The sequence below is a fragment of the Ambystoma mexicanum genome, chromosome 7p (genome assembly GCF_040938575.1).
Source record: "Ambystoma mexicanum isolate Mex_15411 chromosome 7p, UKY_AmexF1_1, whole genome shotgun sequence".
In the NCBI taxonomy this organism is placed as follows: domain Eukaryota; kingdom Metazoa; phylum Chordata; class Amphibia; order Caudata; family Ambystomatidae; genus Ambystoma; species Ambystoma mexicanum.
The window spans coordinates 672,755,430-672,777,875 of NC_090939.1; the positions used below are offsets into that span (position 1 = coordinate 672,755,430).

General features: G+C 47.5%; 1 protein-coding gene across 5 annotated transcripts in view; it reads left to right on the forward strand.

Moving 5' to 3' along the window:
* Positions 1-22,446, forward strand: part of ARHGEF7 (Rho guanine nucleotide exchange factor 7) — a 1,715,641-nt gene that overhangs the window by 663,734 nt on the left and 1,029,461 nt on the right. For all 5 annotated transcript variants that reach the window (XM_069636766.1, XM_069636768.1, XM_069636767.1 and 2 more), the window contains one exon: positions 20,285-20,373. In XM_069636766.1, the coding sequence (XP_069492867.1) occupies positions 20,285-20,373 (89 nt within the window). The remainder of the gene's footprint in view (positions 1-20,284; positions 20,374-22,446) is intronic.

The window sequence follows — 22,446 nt, forward strand, 5'->3', positions numbered from 1 at the left end:
AGCAGTCCTGGACACGTCCCTGGGAAAAGCCTCGCAACCAGAGGTGAGGGCTCAAGATATTCTGCAGATGGTCACCAGATTTCAAAATGCCCAACGTCTCCCAGCCTACGACTTTTTGAGGTTGCTAGGCCTCATGGCATCCTGCATATTCCTTGTGCCAGAGGCTCGCCTGAGAATGAGATCCCTTCAATGGGCACTGAGGACTCAGTGGTCACAATTCTTAGGGAGGATGACAGATCTCCTCCGGATTCCGGACAAGGTAGCCCGACCTTCAATGGTGGGCCTCTCCAGAGAACATCTTAAAAGGAGAACTGTTTTGGCAACCATGGCCGGAGATAACAGTAGTCACAGACGCCTCACTCACGGGGTGGGGAGCCCATTCCAACGACTTGACCATCAGCGGTCGTTGGTCTCCATCGGAGTCCAGACTACACATCAACCTGTTGGAGCTGAGAGCCATCAGACTGGCACTGAAGGCTTTTCTGCCGTCTGTACGGGGGAGAAACGTCCTGATAATGACAGACAATACAGTGGCCATGCACTACCTCAACAAAAGAGGAGACCTAGGGTCACTGCTACTGTGCAGAGAGGCGATGCAGCTCTGGTTTTGGGCAATTCAGGAAGGAATCTCTCTTTCGGCAATTCACCTAGCCGGAGAGAAGAACTTGACAGCGGACGCTCTGAGCAGGCAGAACACAGTCTCCCACGAATGGGAGATAGCTCAGGAAGTCCTTCAAGAGATCTTCGCCCTTTGGGGAACCCCTCAAGTGGACCTGTTCGCCACCAGTATCAACAGGAAGTGCGACAGATTTTGCTCAAGGGAATTTCCCCCGAGAGGAGCTCTAGTAGACGCGTTCGTAGTGGACTGGGAGTTCCCACTTCTGTACGCGTTTCCTCCGGTCCCTGTCATTCCTCAAATGATCAGGAGGTTGAGAAGGTTTCGGAAGACCATGATCCTAATTGCCCCGGATTGGGCCAGGAGAACGTGGTACCTGGACCTTCTGGACATGTCCATCTGTCCTCCAATTCGTCTACCGTACAGAGAGGATCTTCTCTCGCAGAAGGGAGGTCAGGTTCTCCATCCAGCCATCAAGACCCTCAAACTTCACGCTTGGTATCTGTAAGGTTGAGGTACAAGGATTGGGACCTTCCAGATGACGTCATGGGGGTGTTGCTTTCAGCCAGAAGACCGGCAACTAAGACTCTATACCGCTGCCGTTGGAATACATTTTGCAGCTGGTGCAGAGAAAAGAATATCGAACCCTTTTCATGTGGTACACCTGCAGTGTTATCCTTCTTACTTTATTTGGCAAATTCAGGCCTTCAAATTGGCACTATTAAGGGCTATCTCGCAGCGCTATCGATCTTTAAGCGCACTGCAGAGGAGCCGTCGTATTTCAAAATTCCATTGGTAATACAATACCTGAAAGGTCTAACTAATGTTTACCCTCCAAGACCATTCCAAGTTCCCTTAAGGGACTTAAATCTAGTTTTAAACTTCCTAAAGGGTGCTCCTTTTGAACCACTCCACTCTTGCTCATTGAAGTTTCTCACCCTTAAAACTGTTTTATTGGTAGCATTAACATCTGCTAGAAGGGTTAGCGAGATACAAGCCCTGTCTTGTAAACCTCCTCATACAACTTTTCACAAGGACAAAGTAGTGCTTCAGGTGAAGCCTAACTTCCTCCCAAAGGTAGTTTCGGAATTTCACATTACTCAGAAGATTACTCTACCTTCATTCTATCCTCCTCCCCTTCCGGGGAAAGAGGAAGAGAGTCTACACAGGCTGGACCCTAAGCGAGCCTTGAGTTTTTATATTAGTAGACTTGCTAAAATTAGACAAGCAGATGAACTCTTTGTAGGTTACGCAGGACATAAGTTAGGATTACCAATAACCAAACAAACCATCTCCATATGGATTATTTTAGCCATTCTGGAATGCTACAAACTGGCAGGGAAAGAGCCCCCTCAAAATCTAAGGGCTCATTCGACCAGGGGTATCGCAGCATCCTCAGCTCTTCAAAGAGGGGTACCAATTAGAGACATATGTGCGGCTGCCACATGGTCGTCCGCACATACCTTTACCAAATTTTATAGTCTGGATTCCTCCTCTAGTCAAGAGACTAGATTTGGCAAAGCTGTATTACACTCGGTTCATTCTTAAACGGTAATATGGCATCTCTTACTCCCGCCTCCAGTCACATACCACTGCTATGGGAGTCTATCATAGATAAGGAATACGTCGGAGGACACAATCCCTTCGAAGAACAAGTTACTTCTTACCTTGTAACGCTCTTTCGATGGGATGTTCCTCCGACGTATTCCTTATCGCCCCTCCCATCCATCCCCGCAGTAACATTTCCCTTGTGGTTGCAGCTTACGCTCCTTCAAGGGTAGTAACCATTCATACAATAACTACTTTACTCTACAAAACGGAACTGAGCAACGGTCGCTGCGCGTGGCCATTTATAGGCATAATGATGTCAGCGTCGATACGGTGGCCGTCGAGGAACACCTACTCCACGGACTTCGACGCACAGCGCCCTCTAAGGGGAAAAAAATTTCCGAGGCCAGCAAGCTGGAGATACAAATATCATAGATAAGGAATACGTCGGAGGAACATCCCATCGAAAGAACGTTACAAGGTAAGAAGTAACTTGTTCTTCTACTTCACATTCCGCCATGTTCCATAAGCTATACCATTTGCATTTAATTGCCACTAGATAATTTGTTGTAGGTTTTATAGCATCTCACATTTGACACACACTCCGATAATGCTATACTAAGAGTGAATGAAATAATCTTAACCGTTTTATTGCAATAGTCCCGGGTAAATCCCTGTAATTAAGGCAACATGATATATTTTCAATCCGATTGCACATTTATCACAGTGTTCTTTTTTTAATATTAATGTTAACATCCTTTGTTCGTGCGCTATTAGTATGCCCCTCCTAACGTTAATAGTAACAGGTCCCCTTTATTTATGTAGATAGGCTTAATTTTTGAGTAAACAGATAACGTGGCAGTGCCTTACATAAATGCAGTCCCTTAGTTATTCAGGTTTGTTGCCTGCGATACGCGCTCCTAATTATTTCAAAGGACTGTAGAAAGTCCGTGCAACCCTCCGTGTCGAATTTGGCGCCGAAATGCGGGCATAGAAAAACGTCTCCTTTCCCCAACCCAGAGACCCACAGTGTCCGCTTACCTTGAGTGCTTCTGATTCAGATTCCTCGCGTCGGCTTTGCACAATAGTGTGCCGTCGCGCGGGTCTTCCATGTATTCTATAGTGTTACCATGGTTACTTACACAATCCCTTCTTGATTTCTACTCAGTTTTACATGGCGGCCATATTGGAATGGTACGAAATTCAGGACAATGTAATAGTCACATTAGTATTTCCTATTTAGTGGTAATGTATACACATGCCCGACTCAGCAATTTGATATTTTAGAATATCTTACTTAGATTTGGATTTAGTTGTAAATTTCTTTTTGGTACACACCGTATTCTTGACATACCTACATTCTAAAATGGTCCACGACCTTATATCTTTCTTTCATTCATGAACAATAATTTTTGCAATGTGGCCATATTAGAGCGATGCGAATTACGGGACCACACATTACAATCACATTGATGATTCCTGGTGCATGCAGTGTATATTAGATGTAAGAGTCATATAAAATTCCCCTTCACGGATAATATTTAAGTATGTGTTGGTGCCAAATATAACATACTAAAACCTCCATCCTGTTTATGATATGACCAGTTCATGGGAATGTTGCCCCCCAAGCATTTTTTGCATTATCACTTTCGTAGACTCAGCTTTCAGATTACCAATCATACTTATTTTTATACATGTTGAATTAGACCACAGGGTCATTACTTAATAGAGATTCATCAATATACAATCAGCCCTTCCCACTTTCCACCAGAATAACATAAATACCATGTTACATACTTTGCTTTTTATTCATCAATATGTTGGTAACCTATCCCACTTTTCACCGAAAAATCATAAATATACTGGTACACATTTTGCTTTACATTCATTGTTTCATAGGAAATTTCCCATTTCATTATCATGATTCAAACCAAATTCTATTGTCCTGAATTTACAAATCAATCTTGCTTCCATCTGCCTAAGTTTTTCCTCCAGGTTTTCCCCTCTTCTTCTTAGTTTTACTTTCTGTAGTCCAATAAACTTCAGAGCCTTTTTATCGTCCATCTGATGTTTAAGCTGCCAATGTTGGGCCAGTGGTAATGATGCATCCTGGCTTCCAATTGTTGAAAAATGCTCCCGTATACAGAGTCTTGTTTCCCTGATCGTGCTCCCAATGTAAATCTTTTTACAGGGACGTATTATCGCATAGACAATATATTTGGAGCGGCAATTAATGTTCTCTCTAATTTTCATACTTGTTCCTCTTGAATCCACAAATTCAGTTGTCACCTCATGTGCAAAATGGCACATAGTGCATGTGCCACATTTACGAAAACCTGACACCCTTGTATCCAGCCAAGTTCTAGTGGGTTCAGGATTCATATCTGGGAGAAGTGAAGGGCTCAGAGTCATTTTCAATGTTTTAGCCTTTCGATATATCATCATGTCGCCAATGTATCCCTTTAGGTGAGGCTCTAATTGTAAAAGATGCCAATTCTTATTTAAAGTTGTCCTCAGTACTGAAATATTGGAACTGTATGCCGTAATGACATTTATTTTGTTAGATTTAGTCCTGTCCATTTCATCTTTCGGCATCAGAGTCTGCTCCCATGTCACATTGGCCACCTTCTGTGTAGCTGCTTGAATGCACTGTCTTGAGTATCCCCTCTGTTTAAAACGATCCTGCAATAGATCACATTCTGCCTTGAAATCATTATTATTCTTACAATTTCTCCTCGCTCTGGTAAATTCACCTTTAGGAACATTCCATTTTACGGGTTTGTGATGGCAACTCTCTGCATGAAGGGTTGAGTTTACCTCAGTTTCTTTTCTAAATGTCCGTGTTGCCAATTTATTGTTCTGTACAAAAATGGTCAGGTCCAAAAAATTAAGACTTCTCGTCATCATGACCCACAAATTCAATACCGAGATCATTCTCGTTTAATCTCTTTCTGAATTCATTCAAATCCATACTTGCTCGATCCCAAATTATCAAGACATCATCGATGAAACAGACCCACAAAATTACTTGTTCTCCAGCATGGGTTCTGGCATGGATTCACATGCTCATGAATATTCCCCGTCGTCAGGCCAGGAATCCTCGGTAAAGAAAAAATCAGTATCAGTTTAGTTTCTGATCTGTCTTTCTTAGTAGTAACCAATCACTGATCTCTGGGTCATACTGCCCCCAGCCAATGACTGCCCTCTACCTAAGCCCCTCCCCTGGCAGCCATCCTCAGATTTTTACCGCACGTTCAAGTGTTGGGAGTCCTTGTGTTTAGCTCTCGAGCTTTTACTGCGTTTTCACGTTTTTTCAGGAGATTTTTCTCATTTTTTCGGTTAATCGAGCCTCAAGCTCCACTGTTTCTATTTCCGATAACGGGGACCCGTTTCGGAATTCTTCTACGCCCCACAAGGGTGAAGTTTTCATCGAGTTACGCTTCTTGGAGGATTCCAGAAGATCTGTGGCCTACCTCAACGAACAGGTCCCAGGACAAGGGAAGCTCGACGCCCGGATCCAAGCTGTTCAGGAGCTGCCCAGGATGCGGATTGCAAAATGTTTTCAAGGAGGACAAGCATTCGAGATGTCTCTACTGCCTTCATGAGGACAAGACGCACCTGGAGGACGACTGTGCATTCTGCAAGAACCTGTCGGAACGGACCAAGCAAGATCGTCGTTCCCGCCTCGCCGCCTGGCTGGAGAAGGGCACAGCAGGTGCGAAGGCGAAGAAAAAGTCTGAGCGGTCTTCTAAGTCTTGTGAGGGCGCCCCTTCGACAGGGGCCCAACAGAAGGCCAAGCACCGCAAGTCCGCGGGCACCGCGAGCGCCGAAAGGTCGGGCTCCTCGGCTGCCAGGCAGGGCGTGACTTCCCCGGCACGATCAACCACGAGCCAGCGCTCTGGTTCAGGGAAGAGGAAGTCCGAGAACCCGGGTAAGCTTCTGGAGAGGCCCCGGTCGATCTCGAAGGGAGCCGAGAGGGAGCGAGGCGATGACCCTCCCCCCAAAGCGAAGGCCCAGGACGCACCTTAGGTGGGGAGGGCCTCGATCCACATGGCAAAGGCCTCTATCGAGGTTGTTGCAGTGGCCCTGGCGAAGCCGGCAGAGGCACGCCAGTGGAAGCGGCCTCGGGGCCCAGAGTTTCCCTGCCGCCGCGGAGGGAATCCTCTTTCCAGACCATCGTTAAGACCCCCGTGAAGACCCCAGCGGAAAAAGAGGGGGGGGGGCGATGGCCATTACGGACTCGGATTCAGCCTCCAAGGAGGATCCAGTGGAAACCGTGAAAGGCCTCAACGAGAGGTTCATAGGCCTCAACGAGAGGTTCGAGAATGTTCAATCCCAGGGGACGGTTCCCGCTGATGTGATCAAAGATAGCGGCGATGGCGACGACGAGGGCCCAGTGGAGCAGCCATCCCATCCGTTGCAGCCATTACCCGAGCCCCAGGATAGCTCGGCGGCCATTTTGTTGGCGATCCAATCCTTATGTACTGAGATAAGGACGAGGTTACCACGGACCCTGACGGAGGATCCAGAACCAGGCCTGTCGGGAAGCCCTCTGAACAAGCGGAGGAGAGTCCACCCCGCTCCGCCCTTCGTGCCTGCGAGGCCTGTGGACCCCTCATTCCCCTCGCCGGCCCCTAGAGAGGATACGGCGACGGATACAGCGACGGGGACGGACGACGGTGGCGGACGACGGTGGCCGCGATGACCCAACGGGCATCCCGTCATCACCCCCCCTCGGGCTTCTCCGCCTGACTAAATTGGCTCTTTTCACGCCATGATAACCAGGGCATCCGAGCTCTTCCAGCTCTGCTCTGAAGAACAGAAAAAGGAAGGGTTTCTTTACCAACGAAGAGAGGACAAGAGAAAGCCGGTCCTCGCGGTGCCGTTGCTCGACGACATCTGGGACGCGGGGCTGGCTATCTTCAAGAACCCTTCCACGACACCCGCCAAGAGCGACAGGTACGAGAAGAAGTACTGGGTCCCCGATGCCGCCCCCTTGTGCCTCAGGGACCAGCCCACGCCAGACTCTGTCGTCTCGGCAGTGGCCAAGAAGAAAGCAGCGGGTGCGGCGGCTTCAATTTCCACTTCCCCGCCGGACAGCGAGGGCCAGAAGTTGGACTCCATGGGACGACTAGTCATCTCATCGGTGGCAACGACGATTAAGGCGGCCAATGCCTTAGCAATTGTGGCCCGTTAAGACAGGGAGCTTTGGTTCAAGATAGCGCCTCTGCTAGACTTCCTACCGGACGACAAGAGGGCAGAGGCCCTACAGATTCTGCAGGAAGGAGAGGTGGCGTCAGATCACGCCATAACAGTGGAAACGGACATTGCCGATACCGGACTTCGCCAACTGGGCAACAGGGTTTGCCTCCGACGACGACGAGGATGGCTCAAGGCAACGGATTTTCGCCAGGACGTCCAGACCAGAGTTTTGGACATGCCGTTTGACGGCAACAACCTGTTTGGAAAGACGGTGGATGAGTCCCTCCAGGCCATCAAGACAGAGACGGAAACAGCCCGAGCCCTAGGAGTCCTTCAGCAACGGCGGCCCTTTCGGAGCTCTGGGGGCAGACAGGGAGCCTCCAAGGGTTCTACTTACCGCCAGGCGGCCCGCTCCTCGTCCCAGGAGGCCTACAGAGGCCGCAGCAAGCATGGAGGGTCTCGCCGCCGTCGGCAAGGAGGCCAAGGTGGCAAGGCCTCTTCCAAGCAGGACTGAACTAGCCGTTGCGTTGGGCCCCCACCGAAGCACCCCGGTGGGAGGCCGGCTGACGAAGTTCGTCAGTGTGTGGGAGTCCATCTCCACCGACAGTTGGGTGCTGGACACTATGGCCTGCGGACACTAACTGGAATTTCAAAAGAAGTGTCCTCGCATTCCTCACGTGGCCAGGAAGGAGAATCGCGTCCCTCAACTGCTGTTGGAGGTAAGAGCGATGTTCAGGAAGGGGGCCATCGAACTCATCCCCAAGAGGCTCCAGGGCTCCGGAGTATACTCAAGATACTTCCTCGTCTGAAAGAAGACAGGCGGTTGGCGCCCCATCCTGTACCTACGTCGGTTGAACAAGTACATCAAGGCACAGAAATTCAGGATGGTCACCCTCCAGCACGTGCTGGGACAGCTGGAGGAGGGCGACTTCCTATCGTCACTGGACCTGGGGGATGCTTACTGCCACATCCCCCTTCTAAAAGGTCACAAAGTTCCTCAGATTCGTAGTCCATGGGCGTCACTACCAATTCAGAGCCCTGCCGTTCGGATTAAAGTTGGCACCCAGGGTGTTCACCAAGTGCCTCGCACCAGTGGCGGCGCGGCTGCGCCTGCAAGGAATACACGTCTACCCCTACCTGGACGACTGGCTAATCTGTGCAAGGTCAAGAGAACTTGCCGTCGAACACACAGCGAGGACTGTCCGCCTGCTCACGGAGCTGGGATTCGCCATCAACTACCCCAAATCCCATCTGGTCCCGTCGCAGATGGCACTGTTTCTGGGAGCAAAGCACGATACAGTGAAGCGATTGGCATCTCCGTCGGAAGAAAGGACAAAGGCCATTTTGGGCAAGGTGCAGCGCCTGTTAGCCACGGATGTGGCCAGAGTGAGGTCCATCAAGTCCCTCCTCGGGATGATGTCCTCGTGCATCTACCTTGTGCCCCTTTGCAGACTTCGGATGCGTCTGCTACAAGAGTTCCTCGACACCCGCTGGATTCAAGCGGCGGGCTGCTTCGAAGACAGGATCTCGCTCGACGAGGAGTTCCATCGGGTGATTCTATGGTGGGGTGCCCGTGCGCACCTCTCGACAGGCATGGACTTTCAGGCACCAGCGTATCAGGAGACGGTAATGACGGACGCCTCCCTGGAGGGATGGGGGACCCACACCGGAGATCTCCACGCAAGAGGCCTCTGGCTCCCGGAGGAGAGGTCTCTTCACATCAACATCCTGGAGCTACGAGCAGTGTTCTGGGTACTCAAATCGTTCCTTCCGTCCCTCAAGGACAAAGTGGTGAGGATCTTCACCGACAACACCACCACACTGTTCTACATCCGAAACCAGGGAGGCACCAGATCCCCAGCCCTATCCAAGGAGGCCCAGCATCTGTGGCATTGGGCCGTCGCCCAGGGGATGTTTCTGGTTCCCTTCCACCAGGCAGGAATAAAAAACACCATCACCGACTCAACTCAGCAGGGAGCTGCGCTCGTGCCACGAGTGGGAACTACGCCAGGACCAGGTGGATCGGCTCTTTCAACGATGGGCAAACCCCAGATCGACCTATTTGCGACGGCGATGAACTCCAAGTGCCAGAGGTTCGACTGCAGGTTCGCCTAGCCGAGGAGCATGGGCGATGCTTTCTCGTTCCCTTGGGACGGCCTGTTCCTGTACGCGTTCCCTCCGTTGCCGTTGCTGCTCCGTCTCATCAACCAGCTCAAGAGGTCCAGGTGCAGGATGATCCTCGTCGCACCGTCGTGGTCGAGACAGATCTGGTTCCCGGACCTTCTGGACTTGTCAGCGTCCCCACCTATCAAGCTGGCGACGGACGCAGATCTTCTCTCCAGAGAAGGAGGCGCCATTCTCTTTCACGACCCAGTGTTGCTGAACTTGCAGGCTTTGCTCCTGCAGCACTAGAGTTTGGAGGATACGATATCCCGGCTGACTGCAGGGAGGTTCTTGCAAAAGCCAGGGCGTCCTCAACTCTCAAATGTTATGGACATAAGTGGAAGAGGTTCTCTGTCTGGTGCCGTGCACAGAAGATTAACCCTCTGTGGATTACGGCCCCTCAAGTATTGCCGTACCTGTCGCTGGCCAAAGCTGGACTGGCTCACGCCACCATCAAAATACATCTAGCTGCCTTTTCCCGATACACCGGAACTACAGAACGGGCGTCCTTGTGGTCTCATCGCCTGGTGAAGGAATTTATGAAGGGACTATTCCGATCGTTCTCGCCGGTGAAGGCCCCTGCCCCGGCGTGGGAGCTCAACGTGGTGCTGACCAGGCTCATGGGGGCCCCCTTCGAGCCTATGCACTCGGCGCCATTGAAGTTCCTGTCGTGGAAGACAGCATTTCTTGTGGCCATCACCTCCGCACGACGAGTGGGAGATCCAGGCCCTATCTTGCAAGCCTCCATACTTGACTTTTCACAACACGAGGGTGGTGCTGAGGACGCACCCTTCCTTTATGCCCAAGGTGCCGTCGGACTTCCACCTCAACGAGCCCTTGGTGTTGCCAGTTTTCTTCCCGTCGTCTTCGTCTCCGGCCGAGAGGACTTTGCACTCGCTGGATGTGGCTAGAGCCCTGAAGTTCTACGTGGACCGCACAAAGAGTTTTCGGAAGACGTTACAGCTGTTTGTGAACTTTGGACCTGTGAATCAAGGGAAGGCTCTCTCGAAGGCTTCCATTTCCAGATGGCTCTCCTTCTGCATCATGCACTGTCACCGGTTGGCAAACCGACCGCTGCCCGGCCGTCCGAGAGCCCATTCGACCAGAGCGATCGCTGCTACCACAGCGTTCCTGTCTGGTGTGCCCCTGCTGGACATCTGCAGGGCTGCTACGTGGAGGTTGATGCACACCTTCACAAGATTCTACTGCGTTGATCGGGTCTCCAGGGAGGAGTCCAGGGTCGGCCAAGCAGTGCTGCGCAACCTGATCGCTTAAGGTGAGCCTGGTGAGGAGGTAAGAGATGCTTAATGTTGAGTTGTATTGCTTAATGTTGAGCCTGTTGCCACCTCCCGTGGTTGTGCATGTGTATACTGCTATGTATTCTTATATTCATGAGCATGTGAATCCATGCCAGACCCCATGCTGGAGAAGGAACAAGTTACTTACCTGTAACTGTTGTTCTCCAGCATGGGTCTGGCATGGATTCACATGCAAACCCTCCCTCCTTCCCCTCTGCGGCTCTTCACTTGGTCATACTGCCACTTTACGTGCTACCAAATCTGAGGATGGCTGCCGGCGGAGGGGCTTAGGTAGAGGGCAGTCATTGGCTGGGGGCAGTATGACCCAGAGATCAGTGATTGGTTACTACTAAGAAAGACAGACCAGAAACAAAACTGATACTGATTTTTTTCTTTAGCGAGGATTCCTGGCCTGACGACGGGGAATATTCATGAGCATGTGAATCCATGCCAGACCCATGCTGGAGAACAACAGTTACAGGTAAGTAACGTGTTCCTTGATTGAATGCTTCATCCATTTATACAGTTTGCTCTTCAAACATTCCCATAAAAAGGTTTGCCAATGCCAGTGCGTAATTTGTGCCCATATCAATTCCTTTTTTCTGCTGATAATACTTATTATTGAACATAATATTTTCCAATGTTATTGCCAACATCTCCTTAAGCATCTGTATGTGATGATAATGTGATGCCGAGTCTTGTTTAAACTCAAAATCTATGGTTTGTATAGCTGCCTGATGTTCAATGATGGTATACAGCGTGCGGACATCCCAGGTTGCTAGTCAGTATGATGGTTTCCAAATTATTTTGTCTACTGCCTTAATGGTATCGGTAGTGTCTTTGATGAAGGCCTTCAATTTTGGTACACAAGGTCTCAGTATGTTATAAATATATTCTGAAATTCTCTCCGTTAGCCAACCAATACCACTAAGTATTGGGCGTCCTTCTGGGATTTTGTCGAATTGTTTGTGTATTTTTGGCAGAAAATACATAGTGGAAGTACCAGAGATTTGTTCATTAATGCAGACTTCTCTTCATCTGTGATCAGACCCTTTCTATGCCATCCATTGATTTGTTCTTCCACTCAAATTATAATTTCCTTTTTGGGGTTTCCCGGTAGCTCCAAATAGAATGAGGGCGTTGTCAGATGATTGTGTGCCATTTTTATGTAGTCTTGTCTGTCCATCAAAACAATATTTCTGCCTTTGTCTGCTTCCTTTATAACAATGGTTTTATCTCTCTCCAAATTCATCAAAGCCCTTCTTTCGCCTTTAGTTAAGTTCTGTTTATCTAATTCAGGTCTTATTTCATAAAACATGTTATATATATCCCTTGTTGTTGCTTTATAAAATACCTCAATCATGTTCTCATTAGAGAGTTGTGGTGAGAATCTGGATTTGGGTTTTAATTCCTTATCCACAAGGCAAATTGGTCTGATTTCTAGGTCATGGAGCGTACTATTTATTCCACTTTCTTCTTGATCTCCCAATGTTCTTAAAGTGTGAATATTCTCCATGTCTTCCATGGTCCATTCAGTTTTAGTGTATCCTTCCTCCGTTTGTACAAATCCACTCTTGTGTGCTGTTGCGAAAAAGTTTTTTAGCCTAAGTTTGCGCACATACTTAAACAGATCTATCTGTGTATTAACAAGATCCAGCTTACTCGTCGGGGCAAATGATAGTCCCGTGTTAAGTACAGAAATCTCATCCTTGGTTAGGATACGATTTGATGGATTCTTTACCAAATCAGTTATTGCTTGTTCCTGGTTGCTTCCTTGGCGGCCGTCCGCGTTAGGCGTCGAAAATCCTCCAGCGCATCTGGGTTGCCTGTGTCTACAACCCCTCCACCATCCCCCTTCCTTCCTCTCCTCCTTGGGTAGAAATATTCTTGGTCTGTGCATTTGGTAATTGAAAACGGACTTGCTTCTGGTTTCCCAATCTGGTTCCTTTCTTGTACCTCCTTATTTGGTTTACCCGCGCGACGGCCCACTATTGTGCAAAGCCGACGCGAGGAATCTGAATCAGAAGCACTCAAGGTAAGCGGACACTGTGGGTCTCTGGGCTGGGGAAAGGAGACGTTTTTCTACGCCCGCATTTCGGCACCAAATTTGACACGGAGGGTTGCACAGACTTTCTACAGTCCTTTTGAAATAATGTGGAGCGCGTTTCGCGACAACAAACCTGAATAACTAAGGGATTGCATTTATGTAAGGCACTGCCACTTTATCTGTTTACTCAAAAATTAAGCCTATCTACATAAATAAACGGGACTTGTTACTATTAACGTTAGGTGGGGCATACTAATATCGCACGAACAAAGGATGTTAACATTAATATTTCAAAAAGAACACTGTGATAAATGTGCATTCGGATTGAAAATCTATCATATATTGCCTTAATTACTGGGATTTACCCGGGACTATTGCAATAAGACGGGTAAGATTATTTCATTCGCACTTAGTATAGCATTATCGTAGCGTGTCAAATGTGAGATGCTATAAACCTACAACAAATTATCTAGTGGCTATTAAATGCAAATGTATAGCTTATGGAACATGGAGGTATGTGAAGTAGAAAAGAGGTTATTTTTATGAACTATAGGAACAAATAATGTAAAAAGATGATCTCATTTTTTAACATATGACAAATCATGCTAAAACGATTCTTTATTTCTGTTTTTTATTTTTTTTCTCCTGTTTTTGTTTTATGTTTGTTCTCACTGATTGTCAAATATTTCCATTTATATAACATTTTTTGGGGTACACATTTATTGATTTGAATTATCAATTTGTATTTTTCTTTGAACTTTTGAAACATTTCTGAAACCAAACCCTCCATTTTTTCTGTTGAATATGCTTAAAACATTATACATAGAATATGACTGTTTTGCTATTGCTCTATTTGTTTTGAGAAAGGCTCTTGAGCATCCGAAACGCGTGTAAACCAGAAATAAAGGGCTTTGTGACTTTGAAACCAGGAATAAAGGGTTTTGATACTTGGAAAAAACTTGTGTGGCGCAATCCTTGAGTGGCAGACCACTTTGATCTGTTTTCTAACCAAGAAGGTAGGAGTTTGGTTCCTCCAACTTTGGCCACACGGATGCGACACGGCTGAAAAGCCTTAATAATGAATTCAAGGTCGCCAACAGAAGAGGTTGTACCAACATACATCCCCACAAAAAATCTCTGTTTGTATTGACCCAATATGGAATAGCAACTAGGCTGCGGGTTGGAGAACGGAGTAGGTGTGTAGGCCCTGGCAATTATAGTGCATAGGTGGCAGGACTCGAGGCACGTGGGGCGATTAAGAATGGATTAGTGGATAGGCAGGTATGGTTGGTGCAGTAAGTGTGCTGACTGATCTGTAGCAGTGAGTGAAGTCTTGATACGAGCTATAGCACAGATGTTCTTAGGAGAAGCTTATGCAGGGTGGTTGACCTCGGCCTAGGACTGTTGTAGACCAATAAGGCACAGAGGTAGGCAGTCTGTCAAATACGAGCAAACACAGGGGGAAGCAAAGTAAAGTAACGCTTAAGTATACACGTGCATAAGCACAGAATCGCGGCTTAATCATAGCAAACTTCACGTACTACTGGGTGCAAATAAGATGTCCATGGTCTCAACAGGGATGTATTCGACGTCGAGTGGAAAAATGTTAGAATCGGCCGGAATGGGCCTGGGCAGACGCTACTCGGCCATAGGTTCCTCTGTGAAAGAGATCATAGATGTAGTTTCGCAACAGTCAGGTGGTGGAGGTTGGTATGACGGGACCACAGGAAGACAGGGGTCCTGGCGCACTGCTTTGGCGTCTCGGACAGGCTCAGACAAGGTCTGGTAGAAACAGGCCTTTGAGGATGACTGGCCAGCTTCCGCCTCCGGTGAGGGCTGTTCACTCAAGAACGCATGGATGGCCAATCAGCTGGAGCGGCATGGCTCTCCCAAATGTGAAAACGTGGCAGCCATTTTCATGTGGCTATATTGCAACAACGGTGGAGTGGGGATTCACAAGATGAGTTATAATTAGGGCAAAGACGTCGGTCAGATTCTATTGCACACAAGAGTGTGGTGCACACTTTTAAAGTAGAGATTAGTAAAAGGAGCAGTAAGATGGGATCAGGTGCACCGATTGTGCTTCTGCATCTCACCAATAGTGACAGTGTGGTCCTCCTATTCCGAAGCTTCTCCAAGAGCGGGTGTAGTTAATGCGACAGAGAGGGCTGCTGCCCTCTCTTTGCTGCTGGGGGCAGAGAGATCTGATACCAAGCAGTTTGAGCCTTTTTAACAATGTGTTGTTGGAAGGATATATTGATATCCACTATGCAGCCTAAGAATGTTCCTGTGTGGGTTATGTAAGGAAGGCTTTGTATCAACAGTAAGACAGACACAAGTGTCTGTTCAAGGGTGTTTATTGAACTTCAAAAAAGTTTTGTAAAACGCCTATCTAATCCTAAATCTAAAAATGGGAGCAAGTTATGACCATCAAATAATAACAGGCCCAGTGGTGTCTTGTCAAAATAAAAGGGCTTATACTAATAAACCTATTGCCAATCCTTACCTCTAAATACAAATAGTGTGGGAAACAATGTTATTCAAAAGAAAGAAGTGTTCAAGAAATGATATGTCAGAATATTCAGGCTGTTGGCCTCTCTTACCCACGTTTTCAGCACGGGACAAGGTGGTTAGCACAGTCTCTGGCTTCTCTAGCACGGGGGTGCAGTTCAAACATTAGCATCGGGGCCTTCTCTACCCGAGTCTTTTTGCCTTTCAAAGTCTCTTCTTTCAGAGGGTCTGATGCGACAAACAATACGTTTCTTTCCTCTTAGCATTTCACACATACTCAATTTCTCAGGTGATTCACTGTTCACCTTGGATCCCCCTCAGCCGGGCTCAGATCCCCTTTAACACAATGCTTGTAGGATTTTCATGTATCCAATTTCTTGGGTGATTTACGGTTCACACCGGATCCCCCTCAGCAGGGCTCAGGTCCCTTTCAACACAATGTTCAGTCTCCCTCGCCGGGCTCGGACCAATTTAATTTACTCTAAAAAAAACTTGCTTTAACCAAAATCTTTCCATCGATCTTCCTCGTTCGGGCTCAGCCCAACTTTATCTACTTTGTCATCTACTTTCTTGGCAGAATCAACATCAAAGATTTTCGATTGTGTGTGTGATTTTGCTTGACCCGCCGCAGTACCACTTGCCATTAACAGGAGGCTTTGTATCGACCAGTAGCTTGCTAGACCTTTCAGGTAGAGGGTGGGTTGATTCAGGAGTGGGCAAGTAAGCCCTGTTTTTAGGGAGCATATGAATGTACACTTGTTGAGGGGACATAGCCTAAGAACAGCAGCAAGGGTAGGACCGGTAAGCTTTTCAAGGGAGGTGGCTGGGAGGATGCCATCTGTTTTAAGAGGTCAGTTTTAAAGATGCAAAAGTGTATGAGATGTCCTTGTGGTTAGAAGGAAGGGAAGTTGATTGAGGGTTGACTGGCTTGTGGGGGGATGTTGGTTGGGGAAGGGGAAATCGCAGGATTTGGAACGGTCTATGCTGACCCTTATATTGATCTGGTTGATGAATGACTTAATAGCCTCACACTTCTCCTGGAATTCTGGTATCGCCTGGCCTGGTGTGGGGTCTGAGCAGTGTTTCACTGCTATGAAAAGGATTTTGGTCCTGTTGGCTGCTGCTGTAAAAGTGGTGGTGTAATAAGTAGCCTTGGCTTTGGCTATCGAGGTCAGCCTTTTGGAATGTAAGACCTAGGATGTCTACCGATTTGTGCCAGCATTTCTCAAGAGCTCTAATGGAACGTTTGTTGATGAAGAACTCTTACCAGGTGGCAGACTGTTTGGTTCTGGCACCGGCAGATTTTTCCAGAGCAAAACTGATTGTCAAGGAGTTCCCCCCCTTCTCACCTGAGTTCGATCTTTGCTGGTTTTCTTGATCGATGCCTTCTTGCGGACGGATCCAGTCTTGAATAAGGCTGCACGAGTCTCTTCCGACTCCAGCGTGCGTTCAAAGTTCCAGGATGCAAAGATCCAGGAATCCGGGAAATTTACAGAGTGCGCTACTAGCACACGAGTCCAGGAATCAAGAAAGGAAGGAAAGGGACTAGGAATGGGGTTGGCTGGAAAGAAGCAAGGAAAACAATACCGCGAGCTACGGAGCACACGTCTGGTCGCTACTTCGCAATAGCATTGAGACGCGCAGAGCCACGGGAGGCGTGGTCTATTAATAGAACACACTACGTCCAAGGTGTAGAGCGAGGAAGGTGTTTCACTCTGGACGGCCATGTTGGGAGTACAAGGGAGTGTAAGCCCCGTTGAGACAAGGACCAGGAAGTCCAAAAGGGGCGTGTTCTGTAGTTCATGACACTGATCTGCCAACTCCTGTCAAGTTTGGCTTATAGTTTATAAGAGCAAGGTGACTTTCGCAGTGGTGTTGATGTTGGAGAAACTGTTGTCCCGTGTCACTACTGGAAGGTTTTTAAGGAGTGCATGCCACCATGGCGCGTTTATCCTCATTCTTATATTCTTGTGGGCTGTTGTGGAGTGTGATGAGCAGAGTGGCAGGACTGCATGTTCTGTACAGTCGAATGCAGGGGATCTGCACAGATCAAGGGGGCGGGGGGAGAGGATAAGTTGAGGTCTGAGGTATTACTCACAAGATGTGTAGGGGCTAGTACTTCCCGTTGGGTTATATCCAGTGATTCTGTCAGGGATAGGAATGTGTCTCTGGTTTTGGCAGATGTTGGTCGCATGACAGACGGAAACTGTAGAAATTAAGTCTATACTTTCATCTAGGATGATACTACACTTGTGAGGTGTTTTGTACATGCAGTGGAAAGTGGCTGAGTCCTCGTGTGACAGGGAATTGGAAAGTGATCCAGCATACTCTGAATCGAGGTGAGATCCACCCATTCTTTCTCTGCAGCGCTGCCTAGCAACTACTGATGGTCCTGCGTTGAGATCCCTGCCTACATGTACATCGGAGCCGATTTCCAGTAATTATAAGTTTGTCCCCTGTCAACCGCTGTCGCATCCATAAAGCACAGCATCCAGAAACTCTCCATTATGCCCTGGACTCTGTTGACACACACGCATGCTCAGTTAGGAAGAAGATACAATTACCGCCTGCAGGTTATAGAGGTGCATTGAATCATCAGGAGAAATATACTGTGCACATGACATCGAGGCGTAAGCAGCTGTCAGAGGATTACCACAGGCATGTAATAGATGTGCGTTTTAAAGTAAATGTAAAGACATGTTTGCCGCTCAGTTTACGACAACTTCACTAAACATAGCTGTAATCCAATTACTGCATTGCACCATGGCTGTCCATCTTGAACACTACAAGGTATACGTCATGAATTATATAACAGAAGATATACACAGATATTTTAAATAAGCCTTGCTTCCGGTCAAGCAACATCCACTGTCATTAGCCCATTAACCCGTTCAGCATCATCATTTAATATGGCATTTAGCAGTGCGCCACCCCCTGCGTTTTTCTTGCCCGAGGTGAGCCCACCATTCCATGGAAAAGATGGATCAAGACATTTGAAGATTATGCTAATGTGGTCTGTGGACAAAACTGCAGTGTGGAAAGGAGAAAATCTCTTCTATTACACTGTTTGAGTCCAGCAGGACAGGAAACATTTGAGGATTTGCCAGAACTTCCTAAAGATGAAGGAGAACATCTGAATGAATATGAAAAGACAGTGAAGAGGATTGCCAAACACTACGAAAAGAAACAAAGTACCATTCTAGAATGTTACAAGGTTGGGAAAAGGACACAAGAAGAAGGTGAGAGTGTAGAGCAATACATTATTTGGCTAAGAAAGTTAGCAAGAATTTGCAATTTCAATGAACATTTAAATGAGCGCCTCAGGGACCAGGTTATGTTCGAATGCAACAATGCCGAAGAGAGAAACTATGGTCAGAGGATGGATGTAGTCATACGTGTTGCAAAAGAGATGGAGCACGCAGATATGTGTAAAGATGCTAGAAAGCAGAGCAAAAGACATAAGCATCAGTACTGAAGAGGCCAAGATAAATGTCACACACGTAAATACTCCCAGTGTTGGTGAGAATATTGCACCAATCGAAGATACCATCGGAAAAAGAAAATACTAGGAAGCGGCCCTTAGGCCTGGTCGGAGGAATGACAGAAGAGGTAGAATGTCATTTCGAGGACAGAGGACGAATAGTCCCAGGAGTAGTAGTCCAAGCAGATGTTTCAGGTGCGACAACATAGGTCACTGGGCAGAAAATCCTGAATGTTCTGCCCTGAGAATCGGTTGCAAACTATGCAAGGGAAAAGGACACTCGTCGCAGTGTTGCAAAATGAAGAGGATGTCCACTAACTTTATCAGTGATGAGCACAGCGAATGAGAAGTAGATGTGTGTTTACATGATTTTTGATGATAATGATGAAAAGGAGATTGAAAGACCCAAATCCTTGGTAGTCATAGATGGCACAAAGACGGACATGATGATTGGGATCAATCCAAGCATGAGTTCCTTCACAAAACAGACATTAACCCCAGAGCATATGGGGGTGTAGCGATTGATATAATAAGATGGTTCTAGGGGCACTTTGAAATTCAAGGAGAGAACAGCTAAGGGAAAGGTCTACACAACATGGAAGAGGAAGACCCCCTTGTTGAGTTGGACACATCAACAGAAGCTCAGAGTGAGACTTGACCCCAATGCCATAGGTTTGCAGTGGAGAATTGCAGTACACAAGAATGCTCTCCACCACGCTCCAGGCACAAGTCATTGGCCTACTCGTGGTCTGGAACACTGTGCTCCGAGACCAATACCACAGTTTCCATTGATTTAGATAGTGATTGATTGTATAACATACAAGGTCAGTCGATTCCGGTGATGACTCCCAGGCCTCCATCCTAATTACTTAAGTGTGAAAAAATTGTTAAACCGCTCTGAACTTTAGTGAAACAACAGTCTATGCAACTAAATAACCCTCCGGAATATGTAGTGGTCTGGAACAGCATCCTCATAATATAAGATTCATGTTTTGAGAATTGCTTAATGTTTTGGGCTACGCCTTTGATGAAATGTATGCCGTATTTTGTATTTCTGGATTGAAATATACATAGTTAGCAATGCCATTTTTAAAAGTATTTCTAGGAATGAGAACCAGTAATGAGAAGATTTTAAATGTTACTTCAACATCAGTACCCTTTACCTAAAAACATGTATCAGCCCTTGTGACTGTTATGTGGCTGCTTGGGATTTTCTGTCTTGGAGTTAGGTAGTGTGGTATAGTGTGGTATAGATGAAATGATGCTGAATTGAAGTCTCCTTATTTAACTTTGAACACGTTCAGTGTCCCATATCTATTATTTGTAATGTATTAAACCTTGCCATTGAGGCATTTTTGAGATTTTAGCATGATTTATTCATTAAGTTGTCACTCAACCTAAATTGTTTTGCCTTCTAGAGAAACCTGTTTCTCCAAAGTCAACCACACTGAAAAGCCCTCCAAAAGGGTTTGATACATCAGCAATTAACAAAAGCTACTACAATGTGGTAAGCAAAACTTTTCCTTACTCCAAAGTATTGCATTGAATGATTTAAATATCAACATGCTTAGTGCTTTCAATGCTTTTTTGACCTGGGGAAGCGGGAGCGAGGGGAGAATGGCCATTGCAAATGTTGTCCAAACCACATATGTTCCATTGTATGGTGATTCATATGATCCTACTGATTTTTATTTCACCCCTGTACCTATATGAACATTTGTGATAGCCACATACATTTATGACTTCATGTCCTGAGTGAATCCGGGACTAAGAGCTTCAGCATATCAGTATAGCCTACATATATGTGATGTATGTTTATTAGCAGATGAGCACTGAGCTCCTGGATGCAATATTTTGTCTGTGGGAAACACATTTGCCCTTGGACGGATCGCAAACATCTTTCCCATAGAAAAAAAAACTCTTCGGACAAAGCTGCTATGAAACAGAGCTCCAGATCAAAAAGCAAGAGACCCCTTTTTGTTTCTTTAAAATCGTCTGTGTCATTATTTTTCTCAGGGTGCTGTAATAAAGTACTGTCTTTGGTCCAACCTGACACCCTTTCATTCATTTTCTCACTAGCTTTAGGAACTCCTGCAAGTTCCTCCATGCACTTTCTCCTTTCATCCACTTTGAGTCTGATTCTGTAATCGTCTATCCTACCTCCACTCGTCACTGGTTCTCCCTTCCTCCACCTCCACAGTGTTGCTGGAACTAGTCCTGAAAGACTTCTCACAACCCCTTTCCTCAGTACTTGTGGTAGTCTATGAACCTCTTTTCAGCTTGGACTGGATTGCCACCTTGTCTCGGTCCTCCCATATCCCTTGCATCTCCATCCCTTGTCTGGAGTTAATCCAGTAGCTATGCTGTCTGCGAGACCATTATGCCTTTTCCACCCCTCCTGCTGATCCTGTTGCAGCAGTGTTGCTCTCTCCTGCTGTCAAAAAGTCTAGTCATCCTCGATTCAGCCGACAGGGTCTGTATCTGACATCTGCATCTATTGGTAATCCCTCTAGGATTCTTGAGTGTCATCTGGCTCTTGCAATGTAGCTCAATAACAACTCTTACGTCCCTTCCCCTTTCCTCCATACTGTATGGGCGTCCCTTCCAAGGGACGGGAGACTGAACCTTTTTCACCCGAAAAAAAGTCTTCCCCTTCAAATTTAGAGGCGCGGGGCGCGGGCCAGGGAGCATGCGCTGCCCTGACTATGCCTTCCGGCGCCACACCTCAGTCCCCTTTTCCGTGTTGACGGGAACAGGCGGAATTCACTAAGCACTCCTGGGTTTGGCTTCGGCCATGCAATTCCATGCGCGGATACTTCTTCTCTTGTCTTTTTTGTCTTATCTATCATTCAGGTACTCGGTCCTCAGGCATCACGGCCCTCCCCAGCGCATGTGGACTTCTACAGGGTTCAGCAGGTGTCCATCCTGCGACGGGCTCTTCCCAACTTCAGACCTCCATGCGCTCTGCCTAGGTTGCCTTGGCCCAGACCACGGTTGACAATCGTGTTCGGTGTGTGACTCGCTGTCCTCAAAGGCGCTGAACAACAGACTAGACAGGTGGCGGGAGCTCTTCCAGATGTCACCTCCAGAGGATCTCAAGAACTTCGTGAAGCATCGAACAAGGCCCAAGGTAGGGCCGATATTTTCTAGCGCCTGCAAGGGAGACCCCTTCCCAGGGACTCTCACGCGCGGGAGGGTCCGGCCAGGTCCTTCTTCCAGCACGAGCCCCGAGGCTGCTTCAGCTACCGGTCTTCTGGATGAGGGATCCTCAGATCCTCCCGGTCGCAGTGTTGAGGGACTGGAAGGTTCTTTTACCGGGTATTCTCCCGTAGTGCTCTGCCCTTTTACCGGCACCATGGCCGAGCGGCTATGCCCTATTACCGGCAATACATTCGAGGGGCTACGCCCTATTACCGGCAACATGTCCGAGGGGGCCCCTACACGCAGCTCTACCGACCCCTGGGTCGAGGGTGTTACACCTACTGGGCCGAGGCCCGAGGAGCATGGTAGGCCTTGTGATCCACACGCAAGAGTCTTGGACGAGGCCCGGCCCAGCGGGCTGAGCACCACGTCGCAGGCA